The sequence below is a fragment of the Cydia splendana genome, chromosome Z, assembly GCF_910591565.1.
Source record: "Cydia splendana chromosome Z, ilCydSple1.2, whole genome shotgun sequence".
Classification (NCBI taxonomy): Eukaryota; Metazoa; Arthropoda; class Insecta; order Lepidoptera; family Tortricidae; genus Cydia; species Cydia splendana.
Genome location: NC_085987.1, coordinates 3,335,951 through 3,355,480, shown reverse-complemented (window position 1 = coordinate 3,355,480; position 19,530 = coordinate 3,335,951). Strand labels below are relative to the sequence as shown.

Below are 19,530 nucleotides of genomic sequence, written 5' to 3'. Positions count from 1 at the left end.
GTTACTATGTGGGATCTTTCTCCTATAACTTATATTCTTAACCTCCAGAATTGCACTCCTTAATTATTATTATTTATTTATTTATAAAGGAAGTGATGAATACATAAATATGTACATACATTAAATATTTTTGTCACCATTGGCCCGTTGGATTAATAGAATAGTCGACGCTGAAAATATGCTAGTACCTCACCTCATTTGAAGTAAGACATTGTAACACCTCATTTTAGAAAATGAGGTACTCATACAAACTCATTTTAAATTGATGTCCTACCCATCACTATTGGGATATGAAAATCTGGCAAAAAAATTTCGGTAATCCATTAGTAACCCCTATGGAATTACGTTCATATAATAACACTACACCTTATGGGGCCCACTGATTAACAGTGTATCGGCCTGTCAGTTCTTCGGAACTGTCAAAATTTTGTTCTAATTGACAGGCCGATACCGTCCGGCGGACTGTTAATCAGTGGGCCACTTAATAAAACAAAATCACCCGCCGCGTCTGTATATGTGTATGTATGTTCGCGATAAACTCAAAAAATACTGAAAGGATTTTCATGCGTTTTTCATCTATCAATAGACTGATTCTTGGGGAAGGTTCAGGTGTATAATTTACGTCTGTTAGATAAGAAGGCTTGATCACGTGACCACTTTTACATGCATTATCTAGTAGGTAATCTGTGGTTTAACCGCAGACTCATCTACTGACTCTGTTCACTAGATTCAGCTATGGCGTTCAAGAACATGTAATAGGAGAATGTCGTCTTCAGGACCTGAAAAATATGTCCACGTGTTAAAGAAAGGAAAGGAAGGATAAGCAGAAAGAGGTCAAAGAGGGGTTGTAACAAAAGCAAATAATTTACGCTATTTAATATATTAATGAGGAATATTACGCAAAATTCTGCGTAGGGGGACTATAACAAACAGAGGGAATCGCGGAACACGAAAATCGAAATTTCGTTATCTGTCTCTCTATCAATCTTGTATATTCGAGTGATAACTCTATCACCACCACCACCACCACTATATTTCGATTATCGGGTTTTGCGGCACGCCCTCTGTGAACAAAACGCCTTATGCGATGCATCAATGTCATATTGCACAGTCGCCATCTACTCGAGTATAGGCCAAAAGTATAGTGCCATCGCTCGAAAAGATGGCACCATACCTTTGGCCTATGCTCGTGTAGATGGCGACACTTTTTGACATTTGACAAATTAACACATATCAGTGTATTTAAGAACAGGGATGAAAGTCAAATGGCGTTCTAAAAGTTTTGGCAGGCGGGCGAAAGATGGCAGTAATTGTACTGTGTCTACAAAAATTACTTTGACAATCCGCCTCTATACTAAATTATCTTTGGTCGCGCTTTTGAGGGTTGACAATGACAAGCAGTCTATGGATAAATCTTACCGAGGTCATAGTCTTCACGCCAACGGGCACCATCTTGGCGGCCTTCAGCGTGACCGGGGTTTGCGCACGGACCAGTAAGAACATTACCGTCCTGAGAAGACAAGCACAGAGAGCAGAAGCAGTCACACGAAAGAAATACTTACGATAAAAGACAAGACAATTAATAGGTACCTGTACCTATTGATTGTCAAGTAGATATATGTACTGGTCCTATCAGACCCGCTAGCATGAGTTGCGTTCTCGCGCGCCACTTCATATATGTAGTTACATAAGTACAAGTACATAAGTATGGATTCGCGCGCGAGAACGCAACTCTTGCTAACAGGCGGTCTATGTAGCATAAGTAGCGTTCTCGCGCGCGAGTCCATACTTGTAGTCGCGCTAGATGTTGCGCGCGAGAATGCAACTCGTTCTAGCAGGTCAGCTCAGATATATGTAATATCGGAGCGGCCTAGGTAAGTACTCATAAATATCTGAACATGGATTCATAATTTTTTCGTTATGTTGTAAAAATGAGACCTTACCTGCGGTTACGCGTGTCCATGCACTCCCACGGAATGTCGTATATGGCGTCAATAAGTTTCTCGCTCTGACAACAATTCATACAACAAAATTTTATTAAAGGCTCATCACGCGCCACGTTGCGGAATTTCACTGAAACTTATTTTTCATACTATACTGAAATGTCACCCCGTACATGAGACTAACAGCGCCCTCTTGACAATGATCATAGATTACTGGTCAGGCTTTAATTACATTTTAGGAATGACGAGGTCGATAGACTATTTTTTTTTCAAATTGATAAATGTATTACTGAGGAATCGCTAAACAGCCATAGCGGACCCTGGCCTCCGAAGCAACCGCTGAGAATGCAACCGGGATAAATGCTACATGAGAGAGAAACATTATTCTGCAGTATGTATATTGCATCGTTTTGTGCTTATGCCAGGCGTGGCTCACTCTACTACAAGTACATGCGGCCCACACCAATTTTAGCTACGGAACGGACACCTGCTCGCGCTTGCGCCACCTAGCGGTCATATCTGTCGTAATAGACGCGTTTTGTTAGAGAGTGAACCTTCTGTACCTAGTACTATTATTTATTCTGTGCCTATGCTACCGAATAAGTAGTATTCATTTTTGTAAGTAACCGATATTCAACGACATTTAAGTCCAAACTTACTTGCGTGCTTATCATCTCAAAAAGTATTGATATCTGAATCAGTGGTTGATAAATAGCGACCGTTAGAGGCCCGTATTTGGCCAAAGCGTCCGCAGTGAAAGCAGTCACCTCCAACGTTACCACGATGGTGAGGAGTTGCATCAGCATGTAGAACATAAAAAGATACGTACTGAACGCGGCCGAGCACTTGTCTACAAACCTGTAACAATTGAAATTAAAATGGCAATCGAAATATAAATAAAGTATACACATGAAAAAAAGAAGATTACTAGACATTACTTACTTTGTAACTTAGAAGAAAATACCGTAAACCCAGGGTATCTGTAGTCTAAATAGCTCTTAAATATGGTCAAACATTAATTCGTATGATTTCGTTCAGGTTCTGTTATTTGAAAATCGAGGTTCTATGTCAAAATATTGGTTTAAGTCGAAGAAATAACCCAGAATAAACTAAATAGTATTGATAATTATACGGATTGAACATGTGGCACATAGTTGTAGTAGGATCGCCACACTGTTAACTGACAGTTCGTAAACCTTATTACAAAAGGCATACCGATGGACAGTTAAGAGTGATGCTGTTTGTACGGGACTATAGTTGGGTAGTTTTACGGTACTTACTTTATAATTATATTGTGGTGATCAATGATTCCTTTCAAAGTCTCTCTAACTCTCATGTTCTCCTCTGGCGAGTAAATATCAGCAGTCGAAGGTATACTTGACAAATCGTGTTTCATAATCTTAAGATGTCCCAAAATTTGGAACACCATGAGGCTGAGCAGAAGATCGAAGGCGAGGATGCCGCTGCTGGTGTGAAAGGAGGTGGGGATGTTGAAGAAGAACAGTATCCAATAGCCGTTAGCGGTTGTATAGACTTTGTCAGTGAAGCAGTGGAAATATAGAGCGTGTTCAAAGGTTTTGTTCGCCGGGGGGTCAGGGCCGAACATTCCGCTTCTATAGTTGTTGTACCAGGGCATGAATGTAAACAGGCTGACTCCAGACAATATGTGACAAGTAACGTAGATCGTGAATATCTTTGAGATGACCTGGATCTGTTTGAACGTCTGGAAAATAATCGGTATATTAATGAGGTAGATGTGAGAAAGTTGACAAGAGTTTAAGTAAATAAATAGGTACTCAAATTCTTCCGACTCCAGAACTTCAGAATTTAGGCGAGTCTTTTAAGAATTTCAAGTAGGTACTAGTGTTAAGTTAAATAATTAATAAAATGCATGCACGTTATTCAATCATAACAACTATAATTTTCAAGTGGCAAGTAAAAATACATTATCAACCGTCGCTAGGTAAGTATAGGTAACGTGTATGACGAGGTCTTGATGCTGAAGGTTGGATTAAGGCTTAAAGGATTTCACTTGTTGAAGTTACGACATAATGAGTAGAAATAAAAGACGATTCAGTGGCAATATGTAGACTCCCAAAAATCGAAGATATAATAGACTTAATTGCCAAATACTCGATTCTACCAACACTATTTATATTATAAACAGATAATTTCAATGTATTATTAAAGCAATCTCGTGGAAACAAACCTTGGCAGCATATTGCGATCGATTCTGGAAATAAAAGAGGTGAAATTCGTCCAGGAGATCCTTTATTATCGCACCATACTGTTTCGTTCGACTCGTTGATATTCTTTGCTGAAATCCAAAATTTAATAATGTTCTTAATTTTTCAAGCAATAGATTCGTAAATGATGTTATGAAAGTAGCTAAATGATTAGAGTATTATAAAAAATGTGACATGTTATTAGTCTGTGCGGCCCAGGAGCTCTGTTGGAGAGATTCAGATGCTCCACAAGTGACCGAAAAACTGGCAGCTTCTTCGGTCAACGTATATAGCCTAACAATCCAGCGATGAAGTGCTCCCAACGTCTTCGGTGCTATGCCGCAGAACCCATCTTTAGATTTATTTAATTAGATGTCTACTTAAAATTTTGTGATTGGATGGCAATGAGATGAACGATACCAGTTACCAAGCTGGAGAAAACTGATGCAGAATGACAAATTTAGACGGGATAATAGAAACATTGGGCCTATAGAAAAATTTGAAGGGAATCCTCATGGGCATTTCCCAGGAGGGCCATTTTTACGTGTCCGGGGCAATAAATGAATGAATTTACTGCTCAATAAATCTGAATTAATTTGGGCATGATCTCAGCCTATATTCTGTCTGGGACACTATCAAAATATTTATTATTATTTGTACAAGAAACAAAAAATCAAATGTGAAAAATGATGTTCGGCGGTAGTGTTCCGCACCCAGATTTTATGAAACAAAAAATTATTACTCAAGATGGGGCATTAGATCGGAGTTATTATCATATTATATATATATATATATATATATATATAAGTTTAAATAAAGTTTTACTGAATTTAGACTTCGATGTATTTAGTGATAGCATATCGGTAATAAGAAATAAATTAATTGCATTTTTTATGGGTGATACTTCTAGCGCGGGTTCGGGCTTGGCTTACTGAAGTTATACGAGTACTACATGGGTACACTTGTATATATATATATATTATTTTATTATAGCCTTTATTATTCCTTAAAAAGATTCACATTTAGTTACAAGTATAATATAATATATATAATGTTTTTTTTTTTTTTTTTTTTTTTTTTTTTTTTTTTTTTTTTTTTTTTACAGCTTAAAGTAGTAAGTACATTTCATCATTATCATAAGTTGCAAATATGCTTAATGCTATGCTGATTTTATATAACAATAGGTTACCTAATTTTTAGAGCAACAAATATATTTGATTTATAGTAGTCAAGATATTTAAATAATTTTAATAACAACATTTAGGAAATCATGAATGAATAAAAATAAGATTGTAAAATTTAATATAAAATAAAATATAATAAAAAAAGTATACCTAATAATAAATTATTTTTGGTCATAAACCATGAAATAAAGAGAATTAATTTAATACATGAGCAACATTGTTGTATAAAATTATTTAAAATCCATTTAAAAATATTGAAATAATCATAATATATCTATATCACAGTCTTAAAGTTAATCAAAACAAAAATAATAATTACATTATAAAAATAGTTCACATTTTGTTTGTATTGCATTATTAAATCCAAAAAAAAGTTAAAATAAATTGTAAATAATTAAAACGCATTTCATCTCGATAAATTGTAAACTTACGATTAAAAATATAAAAAAATCAAAATAATAATAATGTATAACATGCAGTATATATATATATTTTTTTTTTGTTAGTTAAGATATCTTCTAAGGACCTCTTCTCGAGTAAAGGCCTCCTCCATACTCTTCCAGGTGTCTCTATCTCTTGCTTTTCTTATCCAGTCTTTTCCCGCCACTCTGACAATCTCATCATTCCATCTATCTTTCGGCTTTCCTTGCATTCTTTTATTGGGCGGGCCTGTCCATGTAGTAATTTTTTTTGCCCATTTGTCGGCGTTCATACGGGCAACATGGCCAGCCCACTTCCATTTTTGTTTCTTACAGTATTCTAGAGCGTCTATAACATTCGTTTTTTCCCTGATATGGACGTTGCGTATTCTGTCTTTTCTTTTAATATTTAAAATGCTTCTCTCTAAAGCTGCTTGACATGTTCGAATTTTGTGTTTGGTGTCGTTTCCATATATCCATGTTTGGCTGCCGTAGGACAGGCAGGGAAGTATGCAGGAATCTAGAACTTTTTTCTTTAGTTTTATAGGGATTCTTGATTTCAATACTTCTTTGTAGCTCCAGAATTTATTCCATGTTATGTTTATTCGTCTATTTAATTCGTCCTGATGTCTATTTTTGTGAAATGATATTTGTTTTCCCAAATAAACGTATTCTGATGCATATTCTAGTGCCGTGTTGTTAACGTTAATGGGTAGTTTTGTAGAATTTGTCATTACTTTTGTTTTTGTAGTGTTTAGTTTTAGGCCAATGTTGAGACTGACTGTGTTGAGTTCGCATACCATTTTCTGCAGTTGACTAGCTGATTCTGAGAAAATAATGATATCACCAGCGAATCTAAGATTAGTTAAAAAGTCGCCTTTTATGTATATGCCTTTTCCCTGCCAATTGAGCTTTTTCATTATATTTTCGAGCACAGTAATAAAATATATATGTATATATATATATATATATATGTGTATTTTTTGTATTTCGGTTTTTTCGTGAAGTTTTGTGCAGTCGGCGGTGGAAGTGCATGGCCACTTTATGAATGTTTTCCATTCCTAATGTGCCTATGCAGTTTTGCAGCTTGTTGTACACAGGAACCTTGGCTTGTGCTGTTGCTTGACTTGTGTGTGTAACTGATTTGTGATTATATTTGTTCTTTGTATACCTACTTAATTTTTATAAGTGAGAACCTGTAATTGGCTCTGTGAATCTATTTTAGTTTTTAGAAATGTTTATAGCTGTTGGTTTTCCATGTATGTAATAAAAAAATAATAATAAAATATATATATATATATTTATATACTTATTCTTTATATCAAAATAATGTATTTGCTCGACTCATTGAATAAAACCAAATTTACGATGTATCCCGGGCTACTGACTGATGTCAGTGTAATTTGCAAAACATGTCGGTACTCTTACAAAGTTGTAGACCAGGTCTTCAGTGTCTGAAATATAGTACCTATGCTTTAGTTGTGCCTTAACCGTTGAATAAAGTAGAGGTACAGTCACAGTATAATAAAGTGATTTTTTAAACGTTTCTCCGTCCTTCGGTGGGTTTGCTCCTATGTTTTTTTGAGATCGGTGGTGCAATTTAAGTTCAAATTTTTTAGTGCATTTATCGTTATGCAAGTGATTAAGAAATCCTCGAAAGTACGTAAATCCATCATTATTACATCTTCTCTGTATCATTCATGCTATTTCTGTAATTGCTAAAAAGCGATTAATTTTGACATCGCTGGCGCATTTCCTTGGTTACGGTGGATTTTTTGACCACCGATATCAAAAAAATAATCACTGAATTCAAATCCTACTTTGTAAACTAGTTTGTTGTACTAATTTATCGCACCTAAAAAGTACAAGATACGTTGTATAAACGTAAAATTATGTTTGTAAGTAAATTGTCATAGTACGAGTAAAGGTACACAAAATCACTAGTTTACTATGAGTAGTTTTTTTTAATCAGACGTGTGTTGAAACTTGTAGACCCAATGTTTCTTTCTCTGTCTTGATATTCTCTTCAAACCAATGAAGTAAATTATGTTAATTGTCCTCTGTATCACCTAAGGCCCTACACCGCGATACCTTTTAACGTGTCAGCCATGTTAAATAAATGCAGTCAATTAGATCCCACTACTTTTAAAATAACTTGTGTACGTAAGTACTAAGTATGCAAGGTTATTTATTTATTCGTATGGCAAAAATATAATCGTTCATAATATGATATACGAGTATAATATATTATAGCAGTACGCCCAATTGCTGGATCCATTGGGTGACATTGCTGTCTAGGGTGAACAAGTCCCCGGGGTTGCCCTGGTATTTGGTGAGTGGGCATTCGCGGATAATGTGGTCCATGTTCTGCACCGCAGCTCCGCATTCGCATGCTGGCGACTCTCTCCAGCCACATCTGTGCAGAAACTCACGACTTCTACCCCAATCCGTTCGTAGACGATTTAACTGGCACCAATTTCGTCTGGGTAGTGAGAAGCCTGCTGGTTTTTCTATAGGGTTGATGTTTGTCCTTAGGTTGGCGGGCAAATTCTCGTTCCATTCGTGGGCCCATCTCTCATTAACGTCGAAGTAGGTGTTTAAGAGTATCGAGGCAGTCTTATGTGGCGGTTGACGTGAAATCAGTCGGTTGGGTGGAGAGTTCTTGATATCTTCGTAGGCGGGTAGATTTGGGTAGGCCAGAATCTTCTGAGCTTCTCGGACCAAAGCATGTTACCTTCTTAAGTGCGGAGGAGCTATGTGGCTCAGCACAGGTAGCCACTCTACAGGGGTGCTCTTGATGGTTCCTGTTATGCATCTCATAGCTTGTCTCAGTTCCACATCGACCCGATGAACATGCGCACTGTTGAGCGACACCGCCGCGCAGTACTCTGCTGTTGAGTACACCAAACTGAGGCAGGTGGTTCGAAGGACATCAGCATTTGCTCCCCAAGTAGTACCCGATAGCTTGTGCAGGATATTATTTCGGGTTTAGAGTTTCTTACCCAGCTTTTCTATATGTGGCGCGTACGTAAGGCTGCGGTCGAGGGTCACGCCCAGATACTTAGGCGTTGGGTTGTACTGTATAGTTTTTCCTGAGTATGTTATATGAGGTTGGTACTTGCTTTATTGCAGCTATGAAATGTTGTTACTTCTGTTTTACTTGCGTTAGGTACCAGGCGGCATTTTCTGAAGTATCGTTCAAGCGTGCCCAAGTCTCTGTTTAATATCTCTTCCGATGGTTCAAAGTGGATACTTTGGCTGGTGATTGCAATGTCATCTGCATATATAAACTTTCGACTGGTGGTTGCTGGGATGTCATGTGTATACAAGTTCAAGAGGAGCGGGGCTAGGACAGAGCCTTGCGGAAGTCCGTTGTTGAGTGTTCGTACACGACTCTGCTTATCACAAAGGCGAACGGTGAATTCACGGTTACTCAGCATATTGTTGATAAGCCCCACCAATCTTTTACAGGGCACCGTCCTCATAAGTTTGTACATTAGGCCTTTCTCCATACAGTATCGTACGCGGCTGACAGGTCAATAAAAACTGCGACGGTCTTTAGTTTATTTTGGAAACCCGCCTCTAATGTGGGTTGTTAGCGAAAGTACTTGGTCTGCACAGTTTCGTCCGCTGCGGAATCCTGCTTGTTCTACTGGAGTGACATTGTCTATAAGCGGTGCACTATGCAAAGTGCAGCTAAGGGACAGAGTGTACAGAACAAGGGATTAAAAATAAAGTGTCCTTCTAATGTTAAGATTGCTTCAAAGGCACTGAGCGTACACTGATCGATATTTCTAAAGGATAGCCATAGCCATAGACACAAATTGAACATGCTAATGTTTCAACAACCCTCAATGTCTTGTCTTTATGTCTAAATATATGAGTTACAATTTAGCTCAAGTGTTTGAGGGTGCTGGAGATCATAATTAATAGGACATTAGATCTTCAAGCATTAGTCGTCCACTTCAAATAGTTTTTGAGCATTGAACACCACTCAAAAGTTACTTGTTTATCGGGTGTAGGCAACATAAGTTTCTTTTCGATGCGTGTGCGGTCGGATTGTGTGAAACAGACATGGCACTAATGTGCGAATTTGTGGTCGACATGTCTGAAACTCGTTCCAGGACCATACATCGCCCTATTATATGAGGACAGTCAAATAGTGTGGGATATCTTCTAGAGATGTTGTTTTACAAGCCGTAATTTGGTTATTTTAAAATCTTGAGTCTATAATATATCTATTAAATTTATGTAAGCTTTCGAGATCATTAGTCTTGTTACATCGCTTATCACCAAATAAGAATGGAAAATATGATTAAAATGTCATATAATTGATATAAAATTAAAATGTATTTTTTGTGTAAGCATGATTGAATTCGGTGACGCAAATTGATTTCAGTGCTTGCGCATGATTTCGGTGTTTTTTAAATCTCAAATATCTTAAAATTCTAATGGAGGCTTCTACTATACCAATATTTTTTTATATTAAGGCTAGATTTTAGGAAATAAAGTCGCATATCAAATAAGTAAATAAATAAAAAATTTCGCACCGAAGTCAGGCACCGAAGGTCATCTCTGAGAATCGCCCTCATACTGTTTCTCTTCTCCCGAGCAAAAAAAACTGTATTTCTCTTGCCCGCATGACCTTATAGATCGACAAGCGTGGAGGAATAGAAATGTGGTCTATGTACGAATACGGACGTTTCAAAAGCAAGTGGATAGAAATATCAATACGAATTCAGGGTAATAATAAATAATCTTATAGTAGCGTATTAATCATTTGCCTTTTTTAAAAGCATTCTGTTGAGTGCATGGATAGAGTGGAAGCAGATCTCCGTGAGCTCGGCGTTGACGTAAGCTGGCGTGATACCGCTCTGGACCGTGCAAAGTGGCGTGTTCTTGTATTGGAGGCCAAGACTTTTGGGTCAACGCCAGCCAAGTAAGTAAGAAGCATTGCAATGTAATCACTTACCAAATACAAAGTCTCCAGCAAAATGCACAAAATCACATGTCCCATAAAAGAGAAAGATATAGTCTCCCTGTTAACCCAGATAAATCCCGCAGCCGCACTGGATATGGTTATGGCCACCCCGATCAGAAACAGGTTGTATATGGACAGGACGAAGTGTAGTCGGTCTCGTCCGAATTGATTGTGAGGCCAGGAGCCTACGGAGCTTAGCAAGAAGATCAGTTGCCGGACATAGTTGAACTCCAGCGGATATTTGGCGTCGCTGAAAACGACATTATATAAACATGGCTATTTTGAAGGGGCAGAAGGGAAGAAGAGGAGATTGATTGTGGCTCTATCTATACATATATTAAAGGCCTACAGATTACCAGTTCGCCGGACGATATGCCTGTCAATTGTTCGGAACTGTCACCTATTGCGACTAACAGGCTGATATCGTCCGGCGAACTGGTAATCAGTGGGCCCTTTAGGCATGACCTTTAAAGTAGACGGAAATACATTTTGAAACAAAAGAAACACAAATATCTAACCTGTCGTCAAACCATCTCTTCAAAGAGCGAAACACTCGCGTTGGTGCCATTTCTGTTATTTTCGAACGAGTTTAAATGGGTCGAACAGAAAACTGTGTTTCGTCTTTCCTGTACAAGAGTTAAGGGCTATAAAGGTTAATTTTCTTATTTAACCCTTATCCACGTGAAAAGGTCCTCCTTTTATTTAGAGAACTATGATAAAATCATTACTTACATGCCCACAAGCTGTTAACTATTGCCCACAGGAGAGAAATATTTACAGTTCGCGCGAACACACTAGTTTTCTCTCCTGTGGGCAATAGTTAGTAGTTCTCTAAATAAAAGGAGGACCTTTTCACGTGGATAAGAGTTAAATAAGAAAATTAACCTTTATAGCCCTTAATGTCTACAGGAAAGACGTAACACAGTTTTCTGTATGACCCAAATTCTAGTCATTCATACCATCGCTCACACTGTTAACTGTCCATCGGTTATTACAAGAGGCATTAGGTCCACCGATTGGCAGTTAAGAGTGTTGCTGTCTGTACCGTTACTTTACAATAAATAAATTTAAATTAAGTATATTTTGTCAAAGTGTGCATCAATTAGTCGTAGCCAAAAGACCAAACATAAGTAAATCTTTCGCACCACTTTCTTATTGGGAGCAAAGTAGTAGTAGTTAGTAGTAATATTCTTTTCACCACACCAGCTCGGAAAGGCTTACTTTGCACTTCAAAAACTGATAGCAAAGTTGCATTTTATTCACATGTGAGGCAAAGTAATCAAATGCAAATTTTGAGTTATTTTCTTATGTTTGCTGGTAGAATTGACTATTAAATGATGATTTTGGATAATACATATTTAATAACATTCATTTGGATTTGATTTGGTTTGATTTTGTTTGATATTTTACATTTAATATTTGCTTCGGGTTGGTGTGGTGAAAAATTTTGTGTTTCACTCGGGGGCAAATTTTGTTTAACCCTCGTGCTTTGAAACCCTCGCAACGCTCAAGATTCCATTTTTCGAACCACTCGCTACGCTCGTGGTTCAATTTTGGAATCTTTCGCTTGCTCGGGTATCAATATTAGCACAAGCGGTTAAACAACAACTTTGCCCCCTTGTAAAACAAATAACTATTATTGTGCACAATTAAAACAATACTTTATAATTAACATAACAAGCTAAGCAACAACAGGCGCTCTAATCGCTAAAAAGCGATCTCTTTCAGACAATAAACACAGAGATTTGTTGTTTTTTGTTTAAATTCAATGAATGTGATAACAGTGCTTGCAATTTCCGACGCAAACTGAATAAATTTATTCTTTCACATGTTCATTCACTTGACTAATTATTTGAAAGAAAATACTTTATACTCATGCAAGCATTAAAAAAAAAGATAGTGCTTGACGATATTTCATCATCGACGAACTTAGTAACGATAGACGAAAGGTGACTATTTAATCTGTATGTATGCCAAATTAAATCTTGCGAGTGTATATAATAGCCATTATAGATATTGGTGTCGATGTCGATAATTAAATAATTTCGTCAAGCACTAGACCATGAAAGTTGCTAGGTGTCGATTGATTTTCGCACTCTGTCATTGTGTCAATAATAAATAAACAACCCATTAAATAGCATAATGGGTCGCAATTAAAACTGAATAGGTTATTAAGGGCTAACGTACTAAATAAAGCTACAGACGTAGTGCATAATTATTTTCACCTCAGCAGCTCGAACAAGGGTACTTTGCTTCTTAAAAACAGTGAGTAAAATGCGATTTTGCTCACTGAGTCATTTTGTCTCACTCAGTGAGCAAAATCGCTTTTTGCTCACTGAGTGTGTCTTAGTCAGTGAGCAAAATGCGATTTTGCTCCCTGAGTGAGACAAAATGACATTCAAGTGACCTTTATAGTCAAATGTCATTTCAACATGCGGGGTCTAATACAAGTTCGATATACTTGGGTTCTATTATCTCTGTCCCTCTAGGTATGTTCTCACTGCTTAGGGTGAAAATTTTTGTGTACTACACGAGATCAAAGTTATATACATCTCGTGCGCTTTTGAATCCCTTACTACGCTCAAGATTCTAAATTAGATTCACTCGCTACGCTCGTGAATCTATTAAAGAATCTTTCGCTTGCACGGGACTCAAAATAAGCACTCGAAGAAATATCAAACTTTGATCTCTTGTTGTACAAATAACTATTTCCATCGTATTTTCACGGAAACGTACGAACGTGTCTTACTTTCTCAGTCAGTCTCGGTACAAAAAGTACTGACGTTGACTGAAGTAGCACGACAAATACGAACGTTTCCGAGAAAATACTATGGAAAACAATTATGCACTACCTATGTACATCTGTACCTGCAGAGATACCCTGGCGCCTTCCCATATTCCAAGCACCAATCTCCAACATTGGTGCGGTGCATTAGTGCGGCTGCATCCCATTACCGGTATATAATATTTATGTACAGTCGACGTCAAAGATATATTTACATTTTTCGCCTTATTACAAAGGAGTAAGGTGCAAAATGTAAACATATCTTTGACGTCGACTGTACAGTCACCACACGGGATTGTTATGCCATTTAGGGTTCTTGCTAAATTGGAAATTCTATAGCGTAGGTATTTAACAACCAATTTAGCTAGGACCCTAAATGGCGAAACAATCGCGGAGCGTGATGGTACATATGTCATCCATGGTGCCACGGTAGTAGCAATTGAGTTATTATTACTATAAAGAAGCCATATCAAACAATGACATTTTCGCAATCGCAACTATTCGAATATGTGAACCGGGCATAATGCGTGTTGAAAGTCATTAAGGTAGAATCGTGCTTTATAGGGATAGTATTAATGTTAAAGCGAGGGTAGTTGTCCAAGCATGGAAAATGAAGCTAATACGTATTAGGGGTGTTTTTGCTTTCTTAAGGGTTAAAGATTGTATTTGCCACACTTGATGCGCTCGAGCGTGTCACTTGAACGTTTGGACGCGCTCGGTCTCACTCGGCTTGCCCCGGGCATCCCGCTGGTCAATCAGTGTAATGATGTATCCAGTAAGAATATTAGGCTTTTATACAAAGAAATTAGAGCACGTACAAGTTTTACATACAGAACTACGTTTTCTTTGTGCAATCAAAGTATGGCACTTATTTAAAAACGAAATTCTGATATAACACCAACATTTCAATAACATATATGGTCATATTCTGAAATGGAAAGCCACACATATCTATGTCTGGTACAGAAATGATAATACAAAAAAACCGAGTAGAAGTTTTACATATGTACTTACAAAAGTTCTAATCGCCATCCATCGCCATCTGAACGTAACTTTAATAATAATACTAACTTACTAAATATGTGTTATTCATCCGAATACGAGTATTTTAGATATTTTCCTCTCTATTGCGTGACCCATTCATATCCTGAATTCCTGGGCGTGGAAAGGAATTCCAGAAACTTCTGTGACGTCCATATTAACGTACTTATGTCGTGTATTGCCTCAAATATTGGTTTCTTCCTTATCCACTATGAAGAGAAGTACGAAGGCATGTTAACTATAGATTGTTTAATTAAACAAGTAACAAACAAATAGTTTAAAAATCAAAACATTCAAAAAGCTTTTATCAAAAATATGTTCACAGTTTATGGTCATTCAAAAATTCCATTATTTGACGCGTTACAAGAAAGTGGGTATTAAAAGGTCACCCGTAATTCATACGGGCTCCTAGAAGAAACTCTCGCATACATATTCGGTCGCCGAATATTCGGCGCTTCGGCCGAGAAAGGGGCCAAATATTCGGTATTATAGTATTCGGTATTCAGCCAAACCACTATATCGGGGCATCTCTATAAGTAGTTTCCATATTATGCTATTATATATTAAATAAAAGCAAATAAATATTGGCTTTATATAAAAAAGACATGGAAACGTATTTGCATAAATAAGTCAAAGCAAACATGCGCGTTTGTGATATCGGTCATTTATAAACTTATTGTTTGTACTGTGTTATGTTGTGTATGTGTGTAGGTGGAATAATTTAAATTATTTATGCCCATACCCGTGGAAGCCTAAACAAATGACATGACTAATGATGTGTGGAGGGCAGGTGCGGGCTTAGGGCGGCCGAGGGCGAGCGACTACGGCGACTACGACATCGTGTCGAGGCAGCCATGTATACTGTGTACGGTACGGATGTGACGTTCGAAAGCTTCCGAAATTGCGAAATTTAAACAAAGGAAGGTCTCGGAATCTTGTCAAATATTTGCATGGAAATTGATACTTTCCGTTTCAAATATACATTTCCATGACATTTTCTATAAATTTGTGAATACTTTTGTAAATGGAATTATTAAATTATGTAATACCTATATCATACGGCGATGATACGAGGATTATGACATCGTACCTACAGATGTAGTGCGTAATTATTTTCTATCGTATTTTCACTGAAACGTACGAACGTGTCTTGCTATTTCAGTCAGTCTCGCTACAAAAAGTACTGAGGTTGACTGACGTAGCATGACAAATACGAACGTTGCCGAGAAAATACGAAGCGAAACAATTATTCGCTACATCTGTAGCTGCCTTTTCGGCGTGAAATGGTATAAGTGAATAGGATTTCAGTAACTTATAATAATGCCATTACAAATGTTAGTGTTTTAATGTCATAACGTACCTAATGCTATCATGACTTGAATTGAAGCCCGGTTCTGGCTTAAATTCTATAACGGTTGTGATCATATTTTGATAAAACCTTGAAGATCGCTCACGCTGAATTGAAGTGAAAGTCGTGACTGTCACGCGCGCCAATCACCAAGACGATCCCCAATGTAGTATCAAAACCAGTTCAAACGCACAACGAATTGCTAAATTAGAATCGTATTTCTGGTAATGGTAATTGAATCAATATGTCGCTTAAGTACCTATTGACAGTATTATTGACTGGAGAGTATAAATAACCTATACAATAAATAGGCTTTATAATACCACAGAATAAGTAGTATTACGAAAATATAGGATACCTACTCTTTCACTTATGTTATATGTAGTAATTTTCAAACGGCATGGGTATGATGACAGATGTCATCTCCATACAATTTATAACCTCAAAACGCAAAATATTACTGAGCTGACATCCGCCACCGTGCCCTTTCTCTTTGAAAAAAAAAGACTGGTTATAGATGTACTTAGTGCATAATTGTTTTCCATCGTATTTTCTCGGAAACGTTCGTATTTTCATGCTACTTCAGTCAACCTCAGTACTTTTTGACTGAAATAGCAAGACACGTTCGTACGTTTTCGTGAAAATACGATGGAAAATAATTATGCACATTGTGTATTTAGTTTCCTATCTTGACGCAATGATCGCTCGACAGGCATAATCGCAAATGTGCACTCGTCCTAATATTCAATTCAAATTGATAAGGCATTGAATAAAGGATACTCGTTCAGTCGACGTCAAATATGTTTACAATCTTGCACCTTACCTCTTTGTGATAAGGTGTAAAATGAAAACATTATCTTTTATTTCCACTGTACAGTCGCCATCAGATATATCGAAGCGGCCAAGGTGCTCACAACTATCTGAGCACACCTCTATTGTCAAGGCGTTAGAGTGCGTGTTGAGATAATTTTGAGCACCTCGGCCGCTCCGATATATCTGAATGCGACTGTACAATCGTTTAGAAAATAATCATTTTTATAAATTATGACTTTACAACGGAAGAACATTTTTTTAAAGAATAGATTTCTAAATATCCGTCACAATTTTTTTCAGCATTAGAGATATGCGTAGTAAATTTTTAATTGATTGAATTTATATTTAAAAATATTCATATTTTGCCTTGAAGAGCGTTTTTTTTCAGCCAACTTAACCAATATGAAATTGAAAATGTTAAGATCTTGTAGTCTTTTTCAAACAACATGGGTACGAAAACACGTACATGTCATCTCCATTCTATTTATAAACTTAAAACGCAAATATTCGCAACACAGTGCTGACAACTGAGATGACATGTGTCACCGTACCCGAGCGTTTCTTTTATTTTTTGCCAATTTAATATATTGTGAACTTTTTCCCACTTTGAAACGCTCACCCATGCTGTTTGAATATGACAAATTTCATCTACTTATGTAATTTTTACACACATACTAATGTGCCCCGCCGTGTCTGTCTTTTTGAATGTATGTATGTTCGCGATAAACTCGAAAACTACTGAACCGATTTTCATACGGTTTTCACCTAGCAATAGAGTGATTCTTGAGGAAGGTTTTGTATAATTTGTTAAGGTTTTGTGTAACCCGTGCGAAGCCGGGGCGGGTCGCTAGTAAACAATAAACATTAGTCACTATATACTGTTGTATTCTAACGTCACTTACACCATTTTTACTCATCGTTTAGAACATCTGCCGCCCCTATAATAATTACACTCTTAACTACCCATATGTGGACCCTATGTGTATGTGAATAAGGTTCAAGTATAGTCAAACAGTGTTGATACTTTCCAGTTAATAAATAATAATAGATGTTGTGTCATTTCATCGTATAGGGGTTGTTTTCACTTTTTTTTAATAGTCATTTTAGTTAGCCCGCAGATCATTTTATAGTGTTAATATGGTTATCTGTTTTTATTGCGGTGTTTGGGTCATTATTTTAGTGTTAGCTCCTAAAAGCACAGAATATGAGTCTAATATTAGGTAATAGTTATTTACGATACAAGTGTGAAAAATACGAAACTCGCTACGAGTGGAGAATTTTAAAAAACCGGCCAAGTGCGAGTCGGACTCGCACACGAAGGGTTCCGTACCATTATCTATAAAAACGGTCACCCATCCAAGTACTGACCCCGCCCGACGTTGCTTAACTTCGGTCAAAAATCACGTTAGTTGTATGGGAGCCCCACTTAAATCTTTATTTTATTCTGTTTTTATAGTATTTGTTGCTATAGCGGCAACAGAAATACATCATCTGTGAAACTTTCAGTTGTCTAGCTATCACGGTTCGTGAGATACAGCCTGGTGACAGACGGACGGACGGACGGACGGACGGACAGCGGAGTCTTAGTAATAGGGTCCCGTTTTACCCTTTGGGTACGGAACCCTAAAAACGATCGAAGGGAGTGTTTTAAATCGACACGAGTTGCGAATTACGTCGCAACGTTTTCAACGTCAGTACATAATATGGCGCATTAAATTTTCGACGTAGTTACGTAATGTGCTTATAATATAGCACAGTGTACCGTAATGCACCAGCACCAGATGTACTTACTGTAAATAAATAAATGTCATAGGACATTCATAGAAAAATTTACTAAGCCTTACAGTACCTAAACTCAAGAACTGTACTCATCACACAAATAAATGCCATTACCGGGATGGCGGGATCCTAGGACCATATAGATAGTAAAAGTTTTCATAAACTAGAGCAAAGACAATTGATAGTAATAGAGGGGTCCTGTCATAGTAAATTTTGTAGTCGCAGTAAATTTACTGCCATCTATCGACATACGACTAAAACTCAAAATGAAAACGTATAAAACTATCAAAAAATGTATATATGGATAAATGATTTTATTATTTTGATATCATTTTGACCCATGTTCATTCACTGATACCTATGTGTTAAAATTGTTAAATATGAAACGGTGTCGTCAACGCCATCTAGCCGAGCATAGGCCAAAGGTGTGTGCGCCATCTATCCGAGAATGACTTTTTCTTGATTTCCGAGGCACGTTTTTTCCTTAGACTTTATTCATCTTATACGGAGTTACATATGTCTTTGACTAGAGTAAGCTGCACAGTTAAGTGACCCCCCTGCAAACAAATTTCTATTTTCAACTCAGCTTACTGTACCTACCTAACTTAGCTTGGCGCTGTGTAAGATTGACATATTTTGTTTTATCTTTATCGTTACAGTTTTGATAATAATCTTGATAAAACACACTTGCCCCGTTAACTTCACAATACAATGAAACTAAAACTAATACACACTGTAGCAGATTTTTATCATTACATTAATTAGAAACACACTATAATTCACACTTTTATTTTAATGGTTGAATAAAACCTTCCAACCATACACGTAAATAACAACCTTATTAACTACAAGTTAAGGTTGTAATTTATATCTTCCTTTTTAAAATAATCCCAATGGACGGTTTCCACTTCAGCAGATGTTCCAATAGGAAAAAATTAACAATTTGCATTCATTGTAACCCTTAACGAAATACAATTAAGGTTGAAATTGATTTAAAACAGCAGTATTATAA

At 36.9% G+C, this 19,530-nt stretch overlaps 1 protein-coding gene across 1 annotated transcript; it reads right to left on the bottom strand.

Moving 5' to 3' along the window:
* Positions 1–707: 707 nt before the first annotated feature.
* LOC134805020 (odorant receptor 49b-like) lies at positions 708–11,341 on the bottom strand. The gene is made up of 8 exons (XM_063778304.1): positions 11,271–11,341; positions 10,744–11,002; positions 4,153–4,260; positions 3,224–3,666; positions 2,603–2,801; positions 1,944–2,008; positions 1,420–1,510; positions 708–779 (listed from the first exon to the last, which is right to left on the bottom strand). Exons 1-8 carry the CDS (start codon positions 11,318–11,320, stop codon positions 708–710), a joined length of 1,287 nt encoding a protein of 428 aa, XP_063634374.1. The 5' UTR covers positions 11,321–11,341.
* Positions 11,342–19,530: the final 8,189 nt, after the last annotated feature.

Bases quoted from the DNA above. Each gene is read 5' to 3' on its own strand.
- LOC134805020 (XM_063778304.1), bottom strand. From the start codon at position 11,320: ATGGCACCAACGCGAGTGTTTCGCTCTTTGAAGAGATGGTTTGACGAC. The intron at 4,261-10,743 runs GTAAGTGATTAC...TTTGGATTTCAG, and splicing joins TGCTGGAGACTTTGTATTTG to CAAAGAATATCAACGAGTCG. The intron at 2,009-2,602 runs GTAAGTTTGGAC...AATTGTTGTCAG, and splicing joins TTGAGATGATAAGCACGCAA to AGCGAGAAACTTATTGACGC.